The sequence below is a fragment of the Hyla sarda genome, chromosome 11 (genome assembly GCF_029499605.1).
Source record: "Hyla sarda isolate aHylSar1 chromosome 11, aHylSar1.hap1, whole genome shotgun sequence".
NCBI lineage: Eukaryota > Metazoa > Chordata > Amphibia > Anura > Hylidae > Hyla > Hyla sarda.
In genome coordinates, this window is record NC_079199.1 from 94,944,104 (window position 1) to 94,965,808 (window position 21,705).

The 21,705-nt window shown below is 40.2% G+C and overlaps 1 protein-coding gene across 27 annotated transcripts in view; it reads left to right on the forward strand.

Annotated features, from left to right (window-relative positions):
- GPHN (gephyrin) overlaps positions 1–21,705 on the forward strand; it is a 314,240-nt gene that overhangs the window by 82,756 nt on the left and 209,779 nt on the right. For all 27 annotated transcript variants that reach the window (XM_056546198.1, XM_056546189.1, XM_056546185.1 and 24 more), the window contains exon 2: positions 8,585–8,663. In XM_056546198.1, coding sequence (XP_056402173.1) covers positions 8,585–8,663 — 79 coding nt within the window. The remainder of the gene's footprint in view (positions 1–8,584; positions 8,664–21,705) is intronic.

Consider the following 21,705-nt stretch of genomic DNA (forward strand, 5'->3'; position numbering starts at 1 on the left):
TTAAGGACAGACACAGCCAATGCGGGAGCTCAGTACATTAATCAAACCTATAATAACATGGACACAGGAATACATCCCCGGTGCAGCGAGCTGCTTTTGTTTCCCGCACAGTAGCAGCGAGTGGACAGCTCTGCGGTAGCAGCACTGTCTTGAGTAGGCGGCACGGCACAATGAAATAACTCAACACATCATTAGAGTTGCTAAGATACAAAGATTTTCATTTTCCATAGTAATGCACTTTTATTTATTTTTTTTATGATATTTTTGGAATCCATTTGTTCTGTGATAGTAGTTCGTGCAACTTGTTTATCTGTGCAGGGCTGAATAGGCCTTTTCATGGTGCTGCGCTGGGAAGAACAAAGGGAAGCGCCTAAGAAATGCAATTTATTGTACGGGTGTCAATGGGTTTTTAGCATGCCACGAAAGGGAAATGCGACATTGTGTCAGGAAAGTTCATAATTTATTAGGTTAAAGGGGAATGCCAGTGAACAGGGGAAAGTTACTATTTTTAGTGGGGTCGGGGTTAAAGGGGTTATCCAGGATAAAACTTTTTTTTTTTATATATATATCAACTGGCTCCAGAAAGTTAAACAGATTTGTAAATTACTTCTATTAAAAATATCTTAATCCTTTCAGTACTTATGAGCTTCTGAAGTTTAGGTTGTTCTTTTCTGTCTAAGTTCTCTCTGATGACACGTGTCTCGGGAACCGCCCAGTTTAGAAGAGGTTTGCTATGGGAATTTGCTTCTAAACTGGACGTTTCCCGAGACACGTGTCATCAGAGAGCACTTAGACAGAAAAGAACAACCTTAACTTCAGAAGCTCATAAGTACTGAAAGGATTAAGATTTTTTAATAGAAGTAATTTACAAATCTGTTTAACTTTCTGCAGCCAGTTGATATATATAAAAAAGTTTTTTTTCCTGGAATACCCCTTTAACTATTCGACTAGGTGTGTGTGATGTGCTCAGTGTCATTGTGGACTTGTTATATAGATTGTATTCTGGTCCACTAGGTGTTGTGAAGCTTTAAAGGGGTACTCCGGTGGAAAACATATATATTTTTTTTTTATAAATCAACTGGTGCCAGAAAGTTACACATATTTGTAAAATACTTCTATTAAAAAATCTTAATCCTTCCAGTACTTATTAGCTGCTGAATACTACAGAGGAAATTCTATTCTTTTTGGAACACAGAGCTCTCTGCTGACATCATGACCACAGTGCTCTCTGCTGACATCATGACCACAGTGCTCTCTGCTGACATCATGACCACAGTGCTCTCTGCTGACATCTCTGTCCATTTTAGGAACTGTCCAGAGCAGCATATGTTTGCTATGGGGATTTTCTCCTACTCTGGACAGTTCTTAAAATGGACAGAGATGTCAGCAGAGAGCACTGTGCTCGTGATGTCAGCAGAGAGCTCTGTGTTCCAAAAAGAAAATAATTTTTTCTGTAGTATTCAGCAGCTAATAAGTACTGGAAGGATTAAGATTTTTTATTAGAAGTAATTTACATATCTGTTTACCTTTCTGGCACCAGTTGATTTAAAAAAAAAAAAAAAAAGTTTTCCACCGGAGTACCCCTTTAAATAATGGAATAGTTTTCACATTTTGCTCAGTAAGAACACTGGGTGGTGTTTGTTCATAGCGCTGGAGTTTTGTGGTGTTTTTAGTAGGGAGGCTTCTGATGACTCGGGTGTTTCTAATGCTGCTTTTTCCGTTAGATTTATTTAGTAAGTAAGTAATGAAGTACTGTAGATGAGTCATTTGTGGCTATGGAGTATAGCGGTAAACTGGTGGAACATTATTTTGGATGATTAAAATAGTTCTCCGACTTTCAGTGTGCGATCATTAATTGCTGGAGTTAATTAGCATTACTCTATAATCTGTATTACGTGGGTGCGGGATTAATGGGGATTATTCCAGTATCAAACAACATATAATGGCTGGCCCGCTGCATGACTCGGCCAACATCGCAATGGTGGCCTGAGAAACTGCTTCCCTGGCTTTCGTCTTTTTGTGACGCTGTCCAGGTCTAGCGACTATGGACCTTATTATAATGGTTGTTAATAGAATTATGAAGAGTTATAGGACCTGTTGGTTACGGACCGTAGATAAGATAACGTCTAGTATGCAGACAGCGCAATGGGGCTTTCATGTCTGGTTTATTTATTGGGGAGTCAATCTAGCAATAGTTCAGTGGGGATCACGGGGGACATTTATGCGTTTCATACACCAGTCCTAAATTGAAATTCATTCGAGTATAATGTTCCAAATGTATTTAAAGGGGTATTCCAGGTAAAAACTTTTTTTTATATATCAACTGGTTCCAGAAAGTTGAACAGATTTGTAAATTACTTTGATTAAAAAATCTTAATCCTTTCAGTACTTATGAGCTTCTGAAGTTAAGGTTGTTCTTTTCTGTCTAAGTAATCTTTGATGACACCTGTCTCGGGAAACGCCCAGTTTAGAAGCAAATTCCCATAGTAAACCTCTTCTAAACTGGGCGGTTCCCGAGACACGTGTCATCAGAGATTACTTAAGAACAACCTAAACTTCAGAAGCTCATAAGTACTGAAAGGATTAAGATTTTTTAATAGAAGTAATTTTCAAATCTGTTTAACTTTCTGGAGCCAGTTGATATATATTAAAAAAAAGTTTTTTCCTGGATAACCCCTTTAAGGGAACATGCTGCCCAAACCTCTGGGCGCAGAGGGCGGTGTCCGGGAACATATTTGCTCTACTGTAAAACACTCAGGCCTTTTGGAGAAATCATAGTTTAAAATAGTTGGGTAACTAGCTCTCCGTCCATGTTTACAAGAGTGGTCCGGCACTACGAGGGTACTAGGAGGCGCTGGGTGGGGGTGGATAAACAGCTGCTGGGTGCGGACGTGTGTGGTGGTGCTCGGGATAGTATAGCTGTGTAATCTTCATGTACATACAAGAAAGAAAAGAATTACCGCTAACTCAACGACTTCACTTAAAGGGGTATTCCAGGCCAAAACTTCTTTTTTTTTTTTTATATAAATATATACATCAACTGGCTCCGGAAAGTTAAACAGATTTGTAAATTACTTCTATTAAAAAAATCTTAATCCTTCCAATAGTTATTAGCTTCTGAAGTTGAGTTGTTGTTTTCTGTCTAACTGCTTTCTGATGACTCACGTCCCGGGAGCTGTGCAGTTCCTATGGGGATATTCTCCCATCATGCACAGCTCCCGGGACGTGACATCATCATTGAGCAGTTAGACAGAATACTTCAGAAGCTAATAACTATTGGAAGGAATAAGATTTTTTAATAGAAGTAATTTACAAATCTGTTTAACTTTCCGGAGCCAGTTGATATATAAAAAAAAGTTTTTGCCTGGAATACCCCTTTAAAGGGGTACTCCGCTGCTCAGAGTTTGGAAAAAACTGTTCCGAACGCTGCAGACGGCGCCTGGAGCTCGTGACACCTTAGCCCCACCCCCTCAATGCAAGTCTACGGGAGGGGGCGTGACAGCCGTCACGCCCCCTCCCATAGACTTGCATTGAGGGGGCAGGGTGTGACGTCATGAGGGGGGCGGGGCTATGACGTCACGAGCTCCCGACTCCATCGTTCGGAACAGTTTGTTCCAAACGCCGAGCAGCGGAGTACCCCTTTAAAATCCCACCAAGGTCAACATCTGCATCGACGTTGTATGTTCTCTCGTGTTTGCCTGGATTTCCTCTGTTTCCTCCACCGTTTCCTCCCACACTCCAAAAACCTAAATATACTGGTAGATGAATTTCGGTTGTGAACCCCAAAGGGAATGGTGACAAGCTGTGTACAGCGCTACGTAGTATGTGTGCGCTACATAAAGAAAGAATCATTTTTCTATGGAGCGCCATTGATCTGATTGGATACTTTATATCGACCTCACCAGTTTTTTCCGGTTGAACCTCTTTCGTATTAGCCAATCGTGGTTGTGGCTCCAATACGAGAAATATAATTTAGGAAAAATGATATTTTCTGCAAATTTTTTAAATTTTTTTTTTATATATATATATAACCTTTCTTCCTGTTCTAACGTATTTAATGAAAACTACAGTAAGGCTGCAGATTTTTTTTTTTTTTTTTTTTTCCCGAGTGCTCATTTTCGTGTAATTTGGCTTCTCTTCTCTTAGAAATCCTGCTGATTACAGGCGTTTTACCTCTTCTAATTATAGCAGCGCAGAGCGAGCCTTGTTTAGGTGGCATTACTGGGCTTTTGTTTTTGCCCATATCGAGACAGTAATGGAAATTTCTGTTAGTCAGCTTGATTAATTGCCAGGATAGCGTGGCACGGCTGACGGTTTTATTTTTATATGGAGCAATAGTTAATCTCTGTTTCGGGATTTATTTATGTGACATAATTCAGCTGTAACTGTATGGCGGGATCTTGCTAGCTCCACTTAATAGAAACATTTCAGGCTGATATAGAATGGAGCTGTACTTTCTAACAAGAAGAAGAATATACTTTGTTATTAAAGGGGTACTCCACTGGGAAAACATTTTTTTTATTTTTATTTTTTTAAATCAACTGGCGCCAGAAAGTTAAACAGATTTGTAAATTACTTCTAATAAAAAAAAATCTTAAAGGGGTTATCCAGGAAAAACTTTTTTTTATATATCAACTGGCTCCAGAAAGTTAAACAGATTTGTAAATGACTTCTATTAAAAAATCTTAATCCTTTCAGTACTTATGAGCACCTGAAGTTAAGGTTGTTCTTTTCTGTCTAAGTGCTCTCTGATGACACGTGTCTCGGGAAACGCCCAGTTTAGAAGCAAATCCCCATAGCAAACCTCTTCCAAACTGGGTGTTTCCCGAGACACGTATCATCAGAGAGCACTTAGACAGAAAAGAACAACCTTAACTTCAGAAGCTCATAAGTACTGAAAGGATTAAGATTTTTTAATAGAAGTCATTTACAAATCTGTTTAACTTTCTGAAGCCAGTTGATATATATAAAAAAAAGTTTTTTCCTGGAATGCCCCTTTAATCCCTCCAGTACTCATCAGCTGCTGTATACTACAGAGGAAGTTCTATATCTTTTTTATTTCTGACCACAGTGCTCTCTGCTGACACCTCTGTCCATGTCAGGAACTGTCCAGAGCTGGAGAGGTTTGCTATGGGGCTTTGCTCCTACTCTGGACAGTTCCTAAAATGGACAGAGGTGTCAGCTGAGAGCACTGTGGTCAGACAGAAAGGACATTCAAAAAGAAAATAACTTCCTCTGGAGCATACAGCAGCTGATAAGTACTGGAAGGATAAAGATATTTATATAGAAGTAATTTACAAATCAGCTTAACTTTCTGTCACCAGTTGATTTAAAAAAAAAAAGTTTTTTTTTTTCCAGTGGAGTACCCCTTTATCTCTGTACCATATGTTCACACACAAGGCTGACAATTACTCAAGTTGAAGATTATTTATTTGTTTATTTTATCTATTTATTTATATATTAAATTATTTTATTTATTTATTTATTATATTTGAAGTTTAATTCCTGGTTTGAATGTGTTTTGGGGTATGTTCACATGGGGTTGTTACACTGCAGATTTTAGTGTGAAAATGTAGTAACAATTTTGTCTACCGCTATATTTAATGCTGCAGATTTTCCACAAGGAAATTCCCTGCGAGGAAATAAAAAATAATAAGCAAATGCGCTATGTGGGGCCTTGTCCTAAAAGGGACTCGAACAGACGCTAAGTAGGTGAAAATAACGGTACTGTAGTGGTCTGTATTTTGCGCCTTATTTCGTGCTGCCAGCATAGGGCATGCTAACTTCAATGTGGCAACATACGGGTCGTAAGTGTGCCGCAATATTAGGATTTTACTGTATTTTTTTGTCAGAGTAGGAAATATATTTCAGCTTCAGAAAATTCACTATTCCAACTTAGAAGGTTGTTTCCCTGCAGAAATTAAGATCGTAACCTTTCTGGATAAGGTCTTAATCAATATCATCAAGTAGACATTCGGATGCCAAGAACAAGAGAAAATCCAGTTGCAAAAGGTTGTTTTGGATGTGTGTCCGGAGCGAGATGCATCCACCTTAATGGAAAATTATATTTGTTTTTAAGGACATTTCCAGCGGTGGGTTAAATGTAATAAAGTCCCCGCTGTTTATGTCAGAGCAGAGACTAATGAATCATCCTCACTGTTCTTCACAATAATACCTTGAACCAATTGGGAAATTAGTTGTTTCCTCAACTTCTGATGCAACCAGAAGCATTTTATACTTTTAGTGTGTATTCATTGTATTTAGTGCGCAGGATTTGAAGCTGCTGATTTGCTGTTGCGTTCAGTCAATTAATTCACATTGAAATCTGCAGCTTCAAATCCTGCACATCATGTATGCGGAGGATACTGTATGTGTGACTACACCCTACAGGAAAACTGTCATCCATGTTACTGTCCTAACCTGTTGATACAGGCACTTACTTCAGGTGACACTGATGACAACCATACTTACCTGTCCCCGATCCGTGGTCCTGTTCTTTCGTTCCTTCCATGTCGGTGGCAGACTTGGGCCACGGGCCGAGCTTCCTGCTGTCACCTCTGCGGTCTCCTCAGGCCTTCCCACAGCAGAGAAGCAGCAGCAGGGATGTCCGAAAGCTCCACCCATGCCCAGAGCCTGCTGCCAGAACGGAGGAAGGTAGCGGGAGAACGGGACCACAGATCGGGGACAGGTAACTATGGTTGTCTTCAGTGTCCCCTGTACCAGTATCAAAATGTTAGTGCAGTGGCACCGATGACTATTTTCCTTCAATAGTTGGACTTTGTAGTCTTTTATAGTATAGAGCAGTATTTCCCAACTCATGACTCTCAAAAATTAAAACTCCCATCATGCCCAGACAGCCAAAGGTGCTTATTGGAACTGAATGGTCTTCTTAGCTTTTTTGGATTCCTCGGCGGCCTTCCGAAACTTCAACCGGATTGAGGGGTCTTCATTCTCAAAAAATGTGTGGGTCTCAGACATGTGACCCACCTATATCAGACATTCATGGCATACTCCCCTTCTTCCTTTAAAGGGGTATTCTCGTTTCAGCTAGCATAAAATAAGAGAGGACGCAACGACAGCAAGCAGAGGTATTAATGGTTAGAACTTTAAAGGGGTACTTTACGGTGGAAAACTTTTTTTTTCTTCTTTTTTTTAAATCAAATGGTGCCAGAAAGTTAAAGGGGTTATCCAGGAAAAAACTTTTTTTTTATATATCAACTGGCTCCAAAAAGTTAAACAGATTTGTAAATTACTTCTATTAAAAAATCTTAATCATTTCAGTACTTGTGAGCTTCTGAAGTTAAGGTTGTTCTTTTCTGTCTAGGTGCTCTCTGATGACACGTGTCTCGGGAAACGCCCAGTTTAGAAGAGGTTTGCTATGGGGATTTGCTTCTAAACTGGGCGATTCCCAAGACACGTGTCATCAGAGAGGATTTAGACAAAAAAGAACAACCTTAACTTCAGAAGCTCATAAGTACGGAAAGGATTAAGTTTTTTTAATAGAAGTCATTTATAAATCTGTTTAACTTTCTGGAGCCAGTTGATATATATATATATATATATATATATATATATATATATATATATATAAAAAGTTTTTTCCTGGATAACTCCTTTAAACAGATTTGTAAATTACTTCTATTAAAAAAATCTTAATCTTTCCAGTACTTATTAGCTGCTAAATACTACAGAGGAAATTATTTTCTTTTTGGAACGCAGAGCTTTCTGCTGACATCATGAGCCCAGTGCTCTCTGCTGACAGCTCTGTCCATTTTAGGAACTGTCCAGAGTAGGGGAAAAATCCCCATAGCAAACATATGCTGCTCTGGACAGTTCCTAAAATGGACAGAGATGTCAGGAGAGAGCACTGTGGTCATGATATCAGCAGAGAGCTCTGTGTTCCAAAAAGAAAATAATTTCCGCTGTAGTATTCAGCAGCTAATAAGTACTGGAAGGATTAAGATTTTTTTTTTTAAATAGAAGCAATTTACAAGTCTGTTTAACTTTCTGGCACCAGTTGATTTAAAAAAAAAAATAAAAAGTTTTCCACCGGAGTACCCCTTTAAATATGTAGAATAAAGATGATACCCAGCACTCACCAGTGATGTACAGGGACGATTTATTATGCCACAGTGAGGTACAAAGACGCGTTTCGGCATGGGAGCCTTCCTCAGCTGTCTGCCTGCGGCAGACAGCTGAGGAAGGCTCCCATGCCAAAACGCGTCCTTGTACTACACTACGGCATAATAAAGCTTCACTGTACATCACTGGTGAGTGCTGGGTATCATCTTTATTCTACATATTTAAAATTCTAAACATTAATACCTCTGCTTGCTGATGTTGAATTAAAATAACAATCATGTGACCAGCATCTTTTGATACATCTTCTCTATCTGTATATTAACTGCGTTGTCTTTTTACTTGCTCCTTGTATCTTTACGGCACAATAGACCAACTCTACACATAATTACGTTTTTATCTAGATCAATGTTATCATTTTTTTTTACTAATGTACTAAGATGTGACCTACACGGTGACTCGGAGCTGAGTGTATTGATCACTTTCTTCTATGTTTTATTGGCAGTGAGCGACAGTTGTTTCAGGAACCTCGCAGAAGATCGTAGTGGCATAAACCTTAAGGATTTAGTCCAAGATCCTTCATTGTAAGTACTAAGTTTTGTGGCTTTTATGGCACCTTTGGCACCTTTGCATTTTCCTCCCTTGATACTTTAGGTACAGCAGTAGACATAGCATTATACGTTCCCTTCCAGTAATGAAGCTGGCAAAAGGTAGTGCTGAAAATACAATAACCGTAGTGTTTCCAATAATTTTTACATGTCGGGAAGCTTTAAAAAAAAAAAAAAAAAAAAAAATATATATATATATAACATTTTTTTATGTTAGGTTGGTATCCCCTGACATTTTTCATAGGAGTAGAATACTTTACTCAGAATATCAGAGGCATATATCTATATATATATATATATATATATATATATATATATATATATATATTATCAGTGTTTCCCAACCAGTGTGCCTCCAGCTGTGGAGTTGTAGTTTTGCAGCAGCTGGAGGCACACTGGTTGGGGAACACTGATATGTGTATGTATATACACATACATATATATAAACGGGATGAGTATTTAACTCAGGGAGAGCTCACCATTCCTGGTGTGATGGAGCTTTCAAGGGCCACTAAGCACTCCGCAGGCATTCTGGGTAGGGGAATATGCAAATCAGCTCATTACATGACGAGGGGCAAGTACCCCGAAACAGCTGTCTGCAGATGGGTGCTCTTTCCTTCTGGAGAGAGAGTTCTGGCTTGGCATTAATCCCGATTAGCTTTTTATATTCCGTAACTGGAGCTAAGCTGATACCAGGGATGCCTGAAAAGGTGATGTAATGAGCTGATTTGCATATTCCCCTATATATATATATATATATATATATATATACATTGAGGGGGCGGGACGTGTCGTCCAACGCTCTGACCCCCACAATCTAAAACTTATCCTTCGGATAGAGGATACGTTTTATTCACATGATACTTGTCAGGTTAATTTTCATTTTTGCATTTTCCCCCTCTCCTTTTAAAATCCATAACAGACCCTTTTAAAATTCACCTACAGACCCATATGAGGGCTTGTTTTTGCGTGAACAATTGTACTTTGTAATGACATCTCTCATTTTACCTTAAATTGTACGGTGCAGACAAAAAAATATTATTTGCGGGCAAAAATTTATAAGAAAAATGCAATTTTGCAACTTTTGGGGAGTTTTGTTTCTACGCAGTGCACTTTATGGTGAAAATTATACATTATCTTCATTCTGTAGGTTAATGCGATTAAAACAATACCCAATGGCCCTGATTTACTGATTTACTAAGAGTGTTGTGTAGGTTTCTTTGTGGGTTTCCATTCCCTACAATTTTTTTCCACGGTATTTACTAAGGTTTCCCTACATTTTGCACTTTTCCCTACATTTTGCTTTTTTTACACATGTTCTGATCTGTAGGGTTTTCCTCAGCTCAAATCCACCACATTTTATGTGGAAACCTTAGTAAATATGTTAGGTTTTTGTGAAAATGTCGGGAACACGCCCCTTTTCCAGATGGTCACGCCCCTTTTTCTGTGTTTCTCTGTAAAATGGAGTTTTTCTGGTTTTTCTCAATTTAGCGCACAACCCCACAAAACATGTAGGGTTTTCAATGGTAAATGAGGGCCAATGTATATAGTTTTTATTTTATTGTATTTTCTAGAATTACTTAAAAAAATGCTAACCTTTTAGTTTTTTTTACAAAATTGGTATGCATTAAATTGTCATATTCTGACCCCTATAACTTTTTATTTTATTTATCTGTATACGGGGATGTATGAGGGCCCGTTTTTTGCACCGTGATCTGTAGTTTTTATTGGTACCATTTTTGTTTTGATGGGACTTTTTGATCGCTATTTATTATTTATTCTCCCAATATATGATGTGAATAAAAATCTGTATTTTCGGTGTTTGGTATATTGTTTTTTACGTTTACCCCATTTACTGTGCGGGATCATAAACATTATATTTTAATAGTTTGGACATTTACGCATGCGGGGTTACAAAATATGTAAATTTTATTTATTTATTTATTTTTGTAAAATGAGAAAAAAAAAGAGGGGTTTTATATAATTTTAGAAACTTCTTTTTTATTTTTTTTATTTTACACTTTTTAAGCCCCAATAGGGGACTTTTATTTGCAATCATTAGATTGCATTTACTGTATAAGCCTTTGCCTATGGCATAGCATTATACCGGTTGATCGGCGATCCACTGATATAGCCTGGCTTAGTCAGGCTACATCATTGAATCGGCGATCGGGTGGCAGGAGGCAGGTTAGGGGACCCTCCTCTGCCATTTTGGCTCACAGAACTCCCACGATCACGTCATGGGGGTTCTGGGAGCTCCACTGAGCTGCCGGCTTGTTTCACTTTCACTTTAGACTGCATGTTTGGCATTGATCATGGCGTCTAAAGGGTTAAATTCCGGGCAACGGCGAGATCACCGTTGCCTGGCATGAGCAGTGAGTGTGAAGAGTTGGGAATGTGTTTGATTGATTTCTTCTATGGACAGGGATCTTTTATACAGGTAACAAGCTAAGATTAGGAGCTCTCCCTTTAAGAGAGTGTTCTTAATCTCAGCTTGTTATCTGTATAAAAGACATTTGTGAGCCAGGAATCTTGATTGTTGAAAGGGCATCAGATACTTATACATAATAGATAACTTAAGGTATTTAAAATGCGTTTTTCTTATTTTTTTGTTTTATTCTGTCACTTACCGTTCAAATTAAACCATTAAAATTATAGACCAATGATTTCTTTGTCGTGCAAAATCAGTAGGGGATCAAATACTTTTTCCTTCACTGTCATTTTTGGAATAATCCCTTTTCAGAGAACCTCTGGCTTCTCCAGAATTCTCTGTTTTGAAGAGATTATGTATGGATGTCCCGATACCATTTTTTTTATAGACCTAGTATGAGTACAACTAGTTTTTTTTAAAGGGGTATTCCGGGCTTAACTAACTTTTAACTATCCAGCCGTGGATCGTCTTTCTTTATATGGTCTCCCCCAGGTCTAGTGTTTCCATTTAGGTCGACGTTCGTGTCTCAATCCTTTGCGGCTCGAGGCGGTAGCCCCCTGATGACGTTTGCGGTCCATCTGTACGTCCTGACGTGCCAGCGTTTCTTGCATTCACGCATTCTTCAGGTTGCTGAGATCATGGTACGCCGGCACATCAGGACGTACAGATGGACTGCAAACGTCATCAGGGGGCTGGCTTGTGAGGGAATACAAGAAATAGCCAAGCCCCCTGATACCAGCTGCCCCCTCGAGCCACTAAGGATTGTGAGATGAACTGTCCGGAGCAGGATAGGTTTTCTATGTGGATTTTCTCCTGCTCTGGACAGTTCCTAAAATGGACAGAGGTGTCAGCAGAGAGCACTGTGGTCAGATAGAAAGGAAATACAAAAAGAAAAGATCTTCCTGCGAATCATAACAGCAGCTGATAAGTACTGGAAGGATTAAGATTTTTTTTTATTAGAAGTAATTTGCAAATCTGTTTAACTTTCTGGCACCAGTTGATTTAAAAAATATATGATTTCCAGTGGAGTACCCCTTTAAGTTTTTTTGTTGTTGTTGTAGTGGTTTTGGGGTTTTTCGTTTTATTTTTCCTCCACCCTAGCGCCATATCACTTTTTATAAAACACTGAATATAAATATATTCCCCATAACATAGCAGTTCTGGAGCATCTACATTGTGGTGATCCCCTCTTAATCCTACTAGAATTTTTTTTAAGGTGACAGCTGCAGGTTGTGACCTTTGACAATGGGTAAGGGTAATACCCAGTCATCAATTTATTAGAGTAGTAAAGTAGAATGACAAAAAGTACAAAAGATCCTCCACAATTGCCATTTCATAGGGCATGAAGGAAATAGGTGGAGGAATAAACAACGGGGTGCTCCCTAGTGTAGTATTTCGAAGATGGAGGGAAAAATGGTGCAAATACCCACCACCAAACACCCAAGGTGACCTGACCTTGAGTGGATGTGTGAAGAGGTCAGTGGGGCCTCTGTTGTGTGGTTGAGGGTATGTAACGATGGGGTTGTCACAGTCTGCTGCTCTCACCCCTATTTTCCGTGTTCCCGAGGGAGACAGACAACAAAGTGATGTGGACGGTACAAAAAGATCGTTTTTTTTTTGAGAACGCTACTGTATCTCGACGGGAGTTAGAATGAAACAGAGATCGAGCCAGGACTTACGCAGGACTAACTTTTATTGGTAAAAGAAGTCAATAGGTAAAACAGGAAAATGCGTTTTGGCGCACACTCGCCGCCTTCCTCAGGTCCACAAATATCATTTTGTGTAGTCCTGGCCGGGGGCTCCTGCGGGAGCCCGCCCGCAGGAGCCCCCGGCCAGGACTACACAAAATTATATTTGTTGACCTGAGGAAGGCTCGAGTGTGCACCGAAACGCGTTGTCCTGTTTTACCTATTGACTTCTTTTACCAATAAAAGTTAGTCCTGCGTAAGTGCTGGCTCGATCTCTGTTTCATTCTAACTCCCGTCGAGATACAGTAGCACTCTCAAAACCCCCAAATCTTTTTGTACCCTCCACATCATTTCATAGGGCAGTGGTTTCCAAAGTTTGAACCTACAGCCATTGCAAAACTACAATTCCCAGCATGTCCGGACAGCCGTTGGCTGTCCGGGCATGCTGGAAGTTGTAGTTTTGCAACATCTTGAGGTCCACAGTGTAGTATATCCTTTTCTATGACAGTGCTATCAGTGCTGTTCACCTCACTAAACCAGCCAATATAGATTGTACTCACCCTTCCCATGGCAAGTGCCTTCCCCTCATTCATACAACATGAGGCCCTACTGGGAATGATAAATGGATCATATACAATCAGTCAGAGCTGTTAACATTGAAAGAAGGGAACCTAATGATATGATGAAAAGAAGCAGATGGTTCTTCGCCTGGTAATCCTTCGCAAATCTGTGAGATATTCGATTCATTTCAAAGTAAACTTGGCTTTTCTGACGCTACAATTGACTTTAGGGAAATTGCAGCTTACCATAAAGAGCTTAGCATGCACAGCTAGATAACTGTTTTAGGAAATTCGGAGATGCTCTTTTTCATTTTGATTCTGAACTTCTAAACAGAGTTCGGTAAGCTCTGGAAATGCTTAGTATTCTATTACACACATTCTACTTGAAGTGTTTGTCCAAGATTAATAGAAAAAAAAAAGTTCTATTTTATTTATTTGTTTAGTTTAATTTTTTTTAAATATATATTTTTTATTTATTTACTTTTTTTTAAATTAATTTACTTATTTATTTATTATTATATAGAAACAGTGCAGCTTTGTAATCCTGGACAACTCATTTAACCCTCTACATGGGCACCGTCAGATCCAAAAACTTTTTATGCTTTATTATCCTTTTGTAATATAGTTTTTTTTTTGTTTTTTTTTTTGAATAATTAGTAAAGAAAATGGCTCCTGAAAATCCCACCATTAGGGGTCCCCATGCCTACTGGGACACTAACCAGTCCTGCAGCAGCATCAGGCTTGTCCATGAGTCATGGACAAGAGATGATTCATAGACAAGGCTGCATGAGCAGACAGAACAATCACCTCTCACCACCACAAGGGAGGGACACGCCCCCTCCTACCACACACCAATCACCTTCCACCACCACAAGGGAGGGACACGCCCCCTCCCACCACACACCAATCATCTACTACCACCACAAGGGAAGGATACGCCCACTTCCACCACACACCCTTCACCTCCCATCAACACAAGGAGGGACACGCTCCCCTCCCCAGAGAGTTTTTTTTTACACTGTGAGCTAAAGAAAAGAGGGATTTTTATAATAAATATCGGTGATAGAGGCATAAAAATTAGATGTACATGGTCATGATTAGGAACTGAGTAACATATTATCATTAATATTATTATATATTTTTTTGTGGTACCTGACAGGTATGCTTTAAGGCCCATTTTGCCTTAAAGGGGTACTCTAGCCCTAATACATCTTATCCCCTATCCAAAGGATTGGGGATAAGATGTATGATTGCAAGGGTCCCGCCGCTGGGGAACCAGAGGGTATTGTTTTAATCGTATTGACCCATAGAATAAAGGAAACGTCATTTTTACCGCAAAGTGCGCTCAAGGAAGCTCGCTGTGTTCATAAAGGGGTACTCCGGCCCTAAAACATCCTATCCCCTATCCAAAGGATAGGGAATAAGATGTATGATCACAGGGGTCGCGCCACTGAGGACCCCCGCAATCTGTCATTCCACACCCACCTTTGTGAGCTCTCCGCAGCACTGTAGACTCCGAGTGTGAAGCCTCACGACCACGGGGCCGGAGTATCGTGGCATCACGACTCCGCCCCGTGGGACGTCACGCCCCCTCAATGCAAATCTATGTATCGTGACGTCACATGGGGGCGGAGTCGTGACATCACGATACTGTGGCCCTCGTGGTCATCACGCTTCACACCTGGAGCCTACAGCACTGCGGAGAGCTCACAAAGGTGGGTTTGGAATGACAGATTGCGGGGGTCCCCAGCAGCGGGACCCCTGCGATCATACATCTTATTCTCTATCCTTTGGATAGGGGATAGGATGTATTAGGGCCGGAGTACCCCCTTTAAGGACACAGCAAATTTCCTTGAGCACACATTGCGGTAAAAATGACATGTTTCCTTTAAAACAATACCCCCGGTGACAGAGTCACGGGACAGCAGGAAGCAGAGGTAAGCCCTCCAGCTACCTCCACAGTGGATCGCCCGCCCGCGAACGCGCTGGGGGGGGGGGGGAGGGGGGGGTGGTATGGCGCGATTGCGATCCACCCCACTAGCCCACCAGGGAACATTCACAGATCCCTTTAGACGCTGTTGTCAGCTTTGACAGTGGCAATCTAAAGGGTTAATAGCCAGCTGCGGCGATCGCTGCATGCTGGCTATTGGCGGCGGCCTCCGGCTACTGAAAACAGTCGGGGCTGCAGAGTATGGAGCGGGCAGGAGTCCGGTGCCCGCTCCATACACCCCTCTGAGCGCCGCATGCTGGATATTAGCGGCGGTGATGCATCAGTGGCCCCCGGCTACTGAAATCAGCTGGCGGCCGCAGAGTGCGGAACGGGCAGGAGTCGGGAACCTGTTCCATACACCCAGAGTGACGCCGTGTCAGAACCGGCCCTGCTTGCACGAGCCGGAAAAATTCACCCGCCCGGCTAATTTGTATCTCTTGACGCGCGGGACATGCTGTTCCGGGCGTCAGGAGATACAAATTCCACATCCCTAAAAGCATCGATTCAAAAATATTTTGAATCGATTCAGTATCGCCAAATGAAAAATCGCGATAATCGCGCAAATCGATTTTTTCTTACATCCCTAATGAATACATAAATTTTCTATTATTGTGCTCCTTTTTTTTTTTTTTTTTTTTTTTAACATTTTTACAAGATAAATCTCTCTAAAATTTCCCTATTCTTACGCCCTATACAGGGCTGTATTAGGGCTCATTTTGTGATCTGTAGTATTTATCGGTACCACATTTACGCAAATATGACATCTTGATCACTTCTGATGGATGTGATGAATTTTTTTTTTTTACGTTTACGCTCTTTACCATACGGTAAACATAAATGTTTTAATAATTTGGACATTTCCACATGCAGCAATACCAAAAATGTGTTTTTGGTTTTTTGAAAAATTTAAAATGGGGGTAATTATAAGTTTTATTCGGGAAGGGGCTTATGTGTGTTTTAAAAAACTTCATTTTTATTTTTGTAACATTTTTTTAAAGTTCCTACAGGGGTATTTTACTTGCAATCTTTAGCTATTGCATAGCATTACTCAGTGTTATTGAAGATCTGCTGGTATAGCCTGCCTCAGCAGTCTCTAGCAGCAGATCGGAGCCAGGACCTGCACAGAGCAGATAAGAAGACCTCGGTGGGCACAGGGGATGCCAATCGGTTTGAGGGTTCACTAATGATCACGGCAGTTCAAGAGTTAATGACGAGGAATTTTGGGATCAACTTTTCTTTGTCCAAGTCCAAGACTTTTAGTGCACTGCTGCTGATAGCAGTTTATCAAGCAAGCGTGGGTCCGGTGCTCAACTTATACTATGTTGCTCAGGACCTAAATGTACGTCCAATGGCCTTAAGGGGCTTAGAACACAGCCCATTTTAAGGGAACGTTTTAACCGTGATTTTCCACTATTTCAGAAATTCGCCTTAATAGCACAGAAAAAATGCACGCAGTACCGAATATAAAGTGCCATGAGCACAGCCTGAGCCATCTCTGAACCGTAAACCTGTCTGAAGAATGCAATAATAATATCTCCTAATCTCAAAACATTGGATTTGCATCACAAAATGGAAACAAAAATTTTTAACTGGAACCTTACATATTTTCAAAGCAACACAAGTGAGCTATGAAAATGTGGTGAGAACAAAAAAGGTAATTAATATAACTGTAACCTAAATTACACAGATTTTTGAATATGTCCCCCAATGTGGGCAATAGACTACGTTTAATCTGTTAGTCTATGGGTCAACCATGGGTAAGCCATAGTATACACCAAAAGACCGTTCTGTCTGTATCATGACATTTACCACAGATGTACTGCATTTTCTGATGTGAACCTTCTGGAGCCTTACTTATGACAGAATTAGAATTTATTTTTGTATTATTATTACCAGTAGTATTACTTTAATATGTTCTTAAACACCATAGCTCAGCTGGAGCATCTGGACAGCGTGCAGCACACGGGCAGGTTGGTAAGAGGCTCTTCACTATGGTTTCCATACCAACCATCTTGCCGTTCGTCTTTGTCACTGGTTAATGCTGCGGGGCTTGAACTCAATGCTTATCGCAGGCTGTTCATTTCTTTAGTAAACTATTTCGGGGATGACAGAAAGATACTATAACAGGTGTAATGTGCAGGTCAGTTAAAGTAGTTCTCTGACAAATATGTAGGCATAGTGACCATAAAGGACCCTTTGTGCTATTTGGTAACTGCATGCATTAGTAATAGTATGCACTCAGATGGCATTCTGTATTTTACTACCAGGGGGTTGTCAAATTTTTCCAATCTCATTTTGTTAAAGGAGTCACCAAAAAATTAGACGATCAACTATAATCTGCAATAGAAACTAACAAGTGTTCAGATCCCCTGCAGCACCTCCACAGGTGAAACGAAGCATTGCAAATGTTCCTGCATGGGCAGCCTGTGAAACTAAAGAGAGATGCTCTTAGCAGGTTCCGAATGATGAACCCCATTCTATAAATTCCTTAAAAGTATTTTTATTTTATTTTTTATTTTTTTTAAACATGAATTCTCTAAAGCATGCAACCCCAATTAACATACTACCTGGTCTTTACTATGTGTGATATTAAAGCAGTTGTGATGTGTTTCTCTTATTTTTTACTAGCTGAGTACCCTGCGTTGCCTGGTCTTCCAACTCAAACTTTGTGGGAGAGGAAGAGCAACAATGATGCTCTCCTCCTCATATCCCATCCATGTATATCCTCCTAATATCTTGTCCCTTCGCTCTAACTACTTACTATACCTGCCTGCCGGAAAGTTTAGTCATACTTGACGTTGGTCCGGCAGCAGGATGTTTTTTAAAAGTCCCAGGCAACCTCTGCAGCCCATGGGTAATGCAATCAGGAGATGTACTGGAAGTTAAAGTCCCATAGACTTGCATGGGACTTCAGAGAAAAATACCAACCCTGGCTTAAGGGGGTGGGTTAGGGTTGATTTAACTCTACTACATTTTTAGTTGACATAAGTAACATGTACCATACATCATTGAAATATTGTCAGCCATTTGGAAGTTATGCTGGAACGTACACACACACGAATACAATGAGTTTTTTATATAAAATAAAACAAATAAGCTCAGAAATTGTTATGTATAATAATGTGAAATGACACAGGAAAAAGTATTAAACACATGAAGAAAGGGAGGTGTAAAAAGGCAAGGAAAGCCAAGACAACAGTAATTATCAGAAATTATCAGTAATTAAAAAGCAGTCCAGTCCCTTGTCAGTTCAAATTATCATCACCTGGTTCAGTCCCAAATGATGGCTACAAAAAGGTCTCATTGCCAAGGTGTCACACAAGTCACATTTCACCAGGGTGGCCATTTCAGGAGGTCCATAATCCCAAACACAGAGTTAAGGAAACTCTCAAATGGTTTAAAAGAAAAAAAATGAAGCTGCTAGAATGGACCAGCCAATCACCTGACTTATATCCCATTGAAAATCTATAGAAAGAACTGCAGATCATGAATCATAGAAGAGGTCCACGGAACCTGCAAGATCTGAAGTCTGTTTGTGTGGAAGATTGGGCCAAAATCCCACGGGAGCAGTGTATGTGACTAGTTTGTCCATACAGGAGGCGTCTTGAAGCCGTCATTACCAACAAAGGCTTCTGTACACTCTGCCAATCATTGTCGACAGCAGTGACCCACTCCCAGCTACTGATTGGCTGAGCGAGTACTTCCTTCTGTGAAGATAGTATCAGGAAGTGGTGACCAGCTTAGATTGGGCACTGTCGGAAGCACAGGCAGAGGGGGATCAGGCAGTTGTTTCCAGCTTTTTTCTTAATTTTTTCATCCTGGCTACTTATATCACCTGACAACCCCTTTTTATATGTGGTCATATGAGGGATCCCTAGGCCACATTGGAGGCCCCTTATAATTTGACATAATGTTTGTTATCCTAACTTTTATGTTACTAATTTTTACAATTAAAAAAACAAATGTCTTTTCTTATAAAGTTGTCTCTTATGCGGAGCAGCAATTGGTAGATCAGATGACAAGTCTACATACAATATCTGAAACTGAGAATTTAGAAGATTTCAGGCAAAGAAAATACAGTGAACTGTCTCAATATCCATCCATCCAGTGCTTCAAAAGACTATCCTGGCGACTCCCACAGTGCTTGCTACACTGTAAAGAGCTCAAAGCTTTTTTATCTAACCTTTCAGAAGTACATCTTTTAAGTTTATCATTTCGGTATGTCTGCCTAAAATGGTCTTTGGCTTCTTCTAATTTTAGGTGTTTAATTTCAGATATGCTCTGTGTCTCATGCCAGCCATGACGCCAAAAAGTCTTTGTATGGCTGTCTTAAAATAAATTCTTTCAAAATTTTGAATAGTTCATCCATATCGGTAGTGCTTTAGTGACCTGTGTGATAGATGTTAAGATTATCAAAAGGGTGTCTATACTTAGCAATATGAACAATTTATATTTTGATTCTGGTTGCCATGGGCTTGTATGTATCTGCTTTAGAATTGCTAAATATAAATATATACAAATATATCTAGATAGATATATAGGTAAATACCTTTTTAAAGAAGTTATCCACCATAAGGTGATTCTAGCACCAGGAATGGACAGGAAGGATCTGCGCTTGCCTTTGAGTTTAATGGCTATGTTGGGAGATTACCATAAAGCTGTAGCTTTCTTTTTGTGAACCTCAGAATTTCCTGTTGAAGTTTTCTTTTTTACTACAAATCCCAGAATTCCACTTTCCTTCCTCCCATTGAACAACAAACAAGCTAGATTCATTGAAAACGGTCAGTGCTTTCTAATCAGAGTGCCTCCAGCTGTTCCACCCATTGAAGCAGACAGGCTCCCTGTCATCACCTGACTAGTAATGTCAGGTCTCGGCCGCACTGCATTGTATGCTGTTAAAAATGAACATCCAGAGCGAAGATCACATAAGAATACGAGACCAGCCATTAGAGACAGGTACAGACACTATGTTATGAACTACACTAACTTTACAGCCCCTGTAGCATAGTCAAATAAAAAAAAAATCCTAGAATACCCCTTTAATGTTCATATTAAACTTCCCCCTGACTTCCACCTGTTTAATGTGTTATATATTTGTAAATCAATTGACAAAAAACACCCTTTACCCCAGGAAAAATAGCTCTAAAGTCGTGGCCTCTAGGTGTCTCACTCCCTTGCAAACTGCTGCTCGCTACCTGTTGTTAAGGGAATTATGTCTCTAGCAGCAGAGACGAAGACAGAACATAAGAAGTAAGGGCATAGTTTAATGCAAGAGAAAAGATTCCAGGAACTTTATGTACCCTCTACAGCACAGTATGAGCATTCTAGAGTAGGCACTGCAATTAATACACCCAATGCACGTTTCCAGCCTGTTCACATTTTTCAAGCACTGGGGCATGGCATAGTGATACTCTAGTGATTGCTCAGATAAGTAAGGGAAGGACATCTGGAGTGTGTACTGCTAGCTTATAACTCCGCTCTGGTCAAGCATCCCTGAAATGTAGAGTGTTAGAAATAACAGTGCACCATAGATGTTGCTTTCCAGGGATCAATAACAGCTGGGAGAATGCTAAAATTACCTTGCTACAGTTTTGAAGGGTTAATGTAAGAAATTAAGAACATACACACTTTGGGCCTGGTTTATCAAAATGTATGAGAGAGAAACTGGAGGGATTTTCCCACAACAACCAATTACAGCTCAGCTTTTCTGTCTTAAGCTTTGGTAAAATGAAAGCTGAGCTGTGATTGGTTGTTGTGGGAAAATCTCTCCAGTTTCTCTCTCATACATTTTGATAAATCAGGGCCATTAAAGGGGTTGTCTGTTGGAATGTATTGTTTTCCATTTGTCCCAAGGCTGCCTAACAAAATAACAAAAAATCTAACTCACCTTCCTCTGCTTGGGTAGGGTCCAGTATCGGGACGCCCAGCCTCCAGCCGAGTCTGTACTGGAGAGTCTGCTTCACGTACTCATCCGGAGCTGTAGATGTGACGTCACTGCACCGCTCAGCCAAACACTGGCTTAGCAGTGTCCCGCCTCGGCCAGTGATTGGCTAGCAGCACTGTCAGTTCCCTTGGCTGTGGTGACAATGGAGCAACACCGACGGCATTAGGGAAGCCCTGATATTGGATCTACAAGGGACCGGAGGAAGGGGAGTTTATTGCAATATAAGTATCTCAATACAACAAAGATAAGAATACACAACAATGTACACAGCACGCTGGATAATATGTCTTGGCAAAGGTTATCAGGAGTAGATTCAAGCAATATAAGCTGTGCAAGGAGAATCACACCAGACACCCCACACCTTAGAGAATTTTTCCAGGCACTTAGGGTGTATATACACCAAGT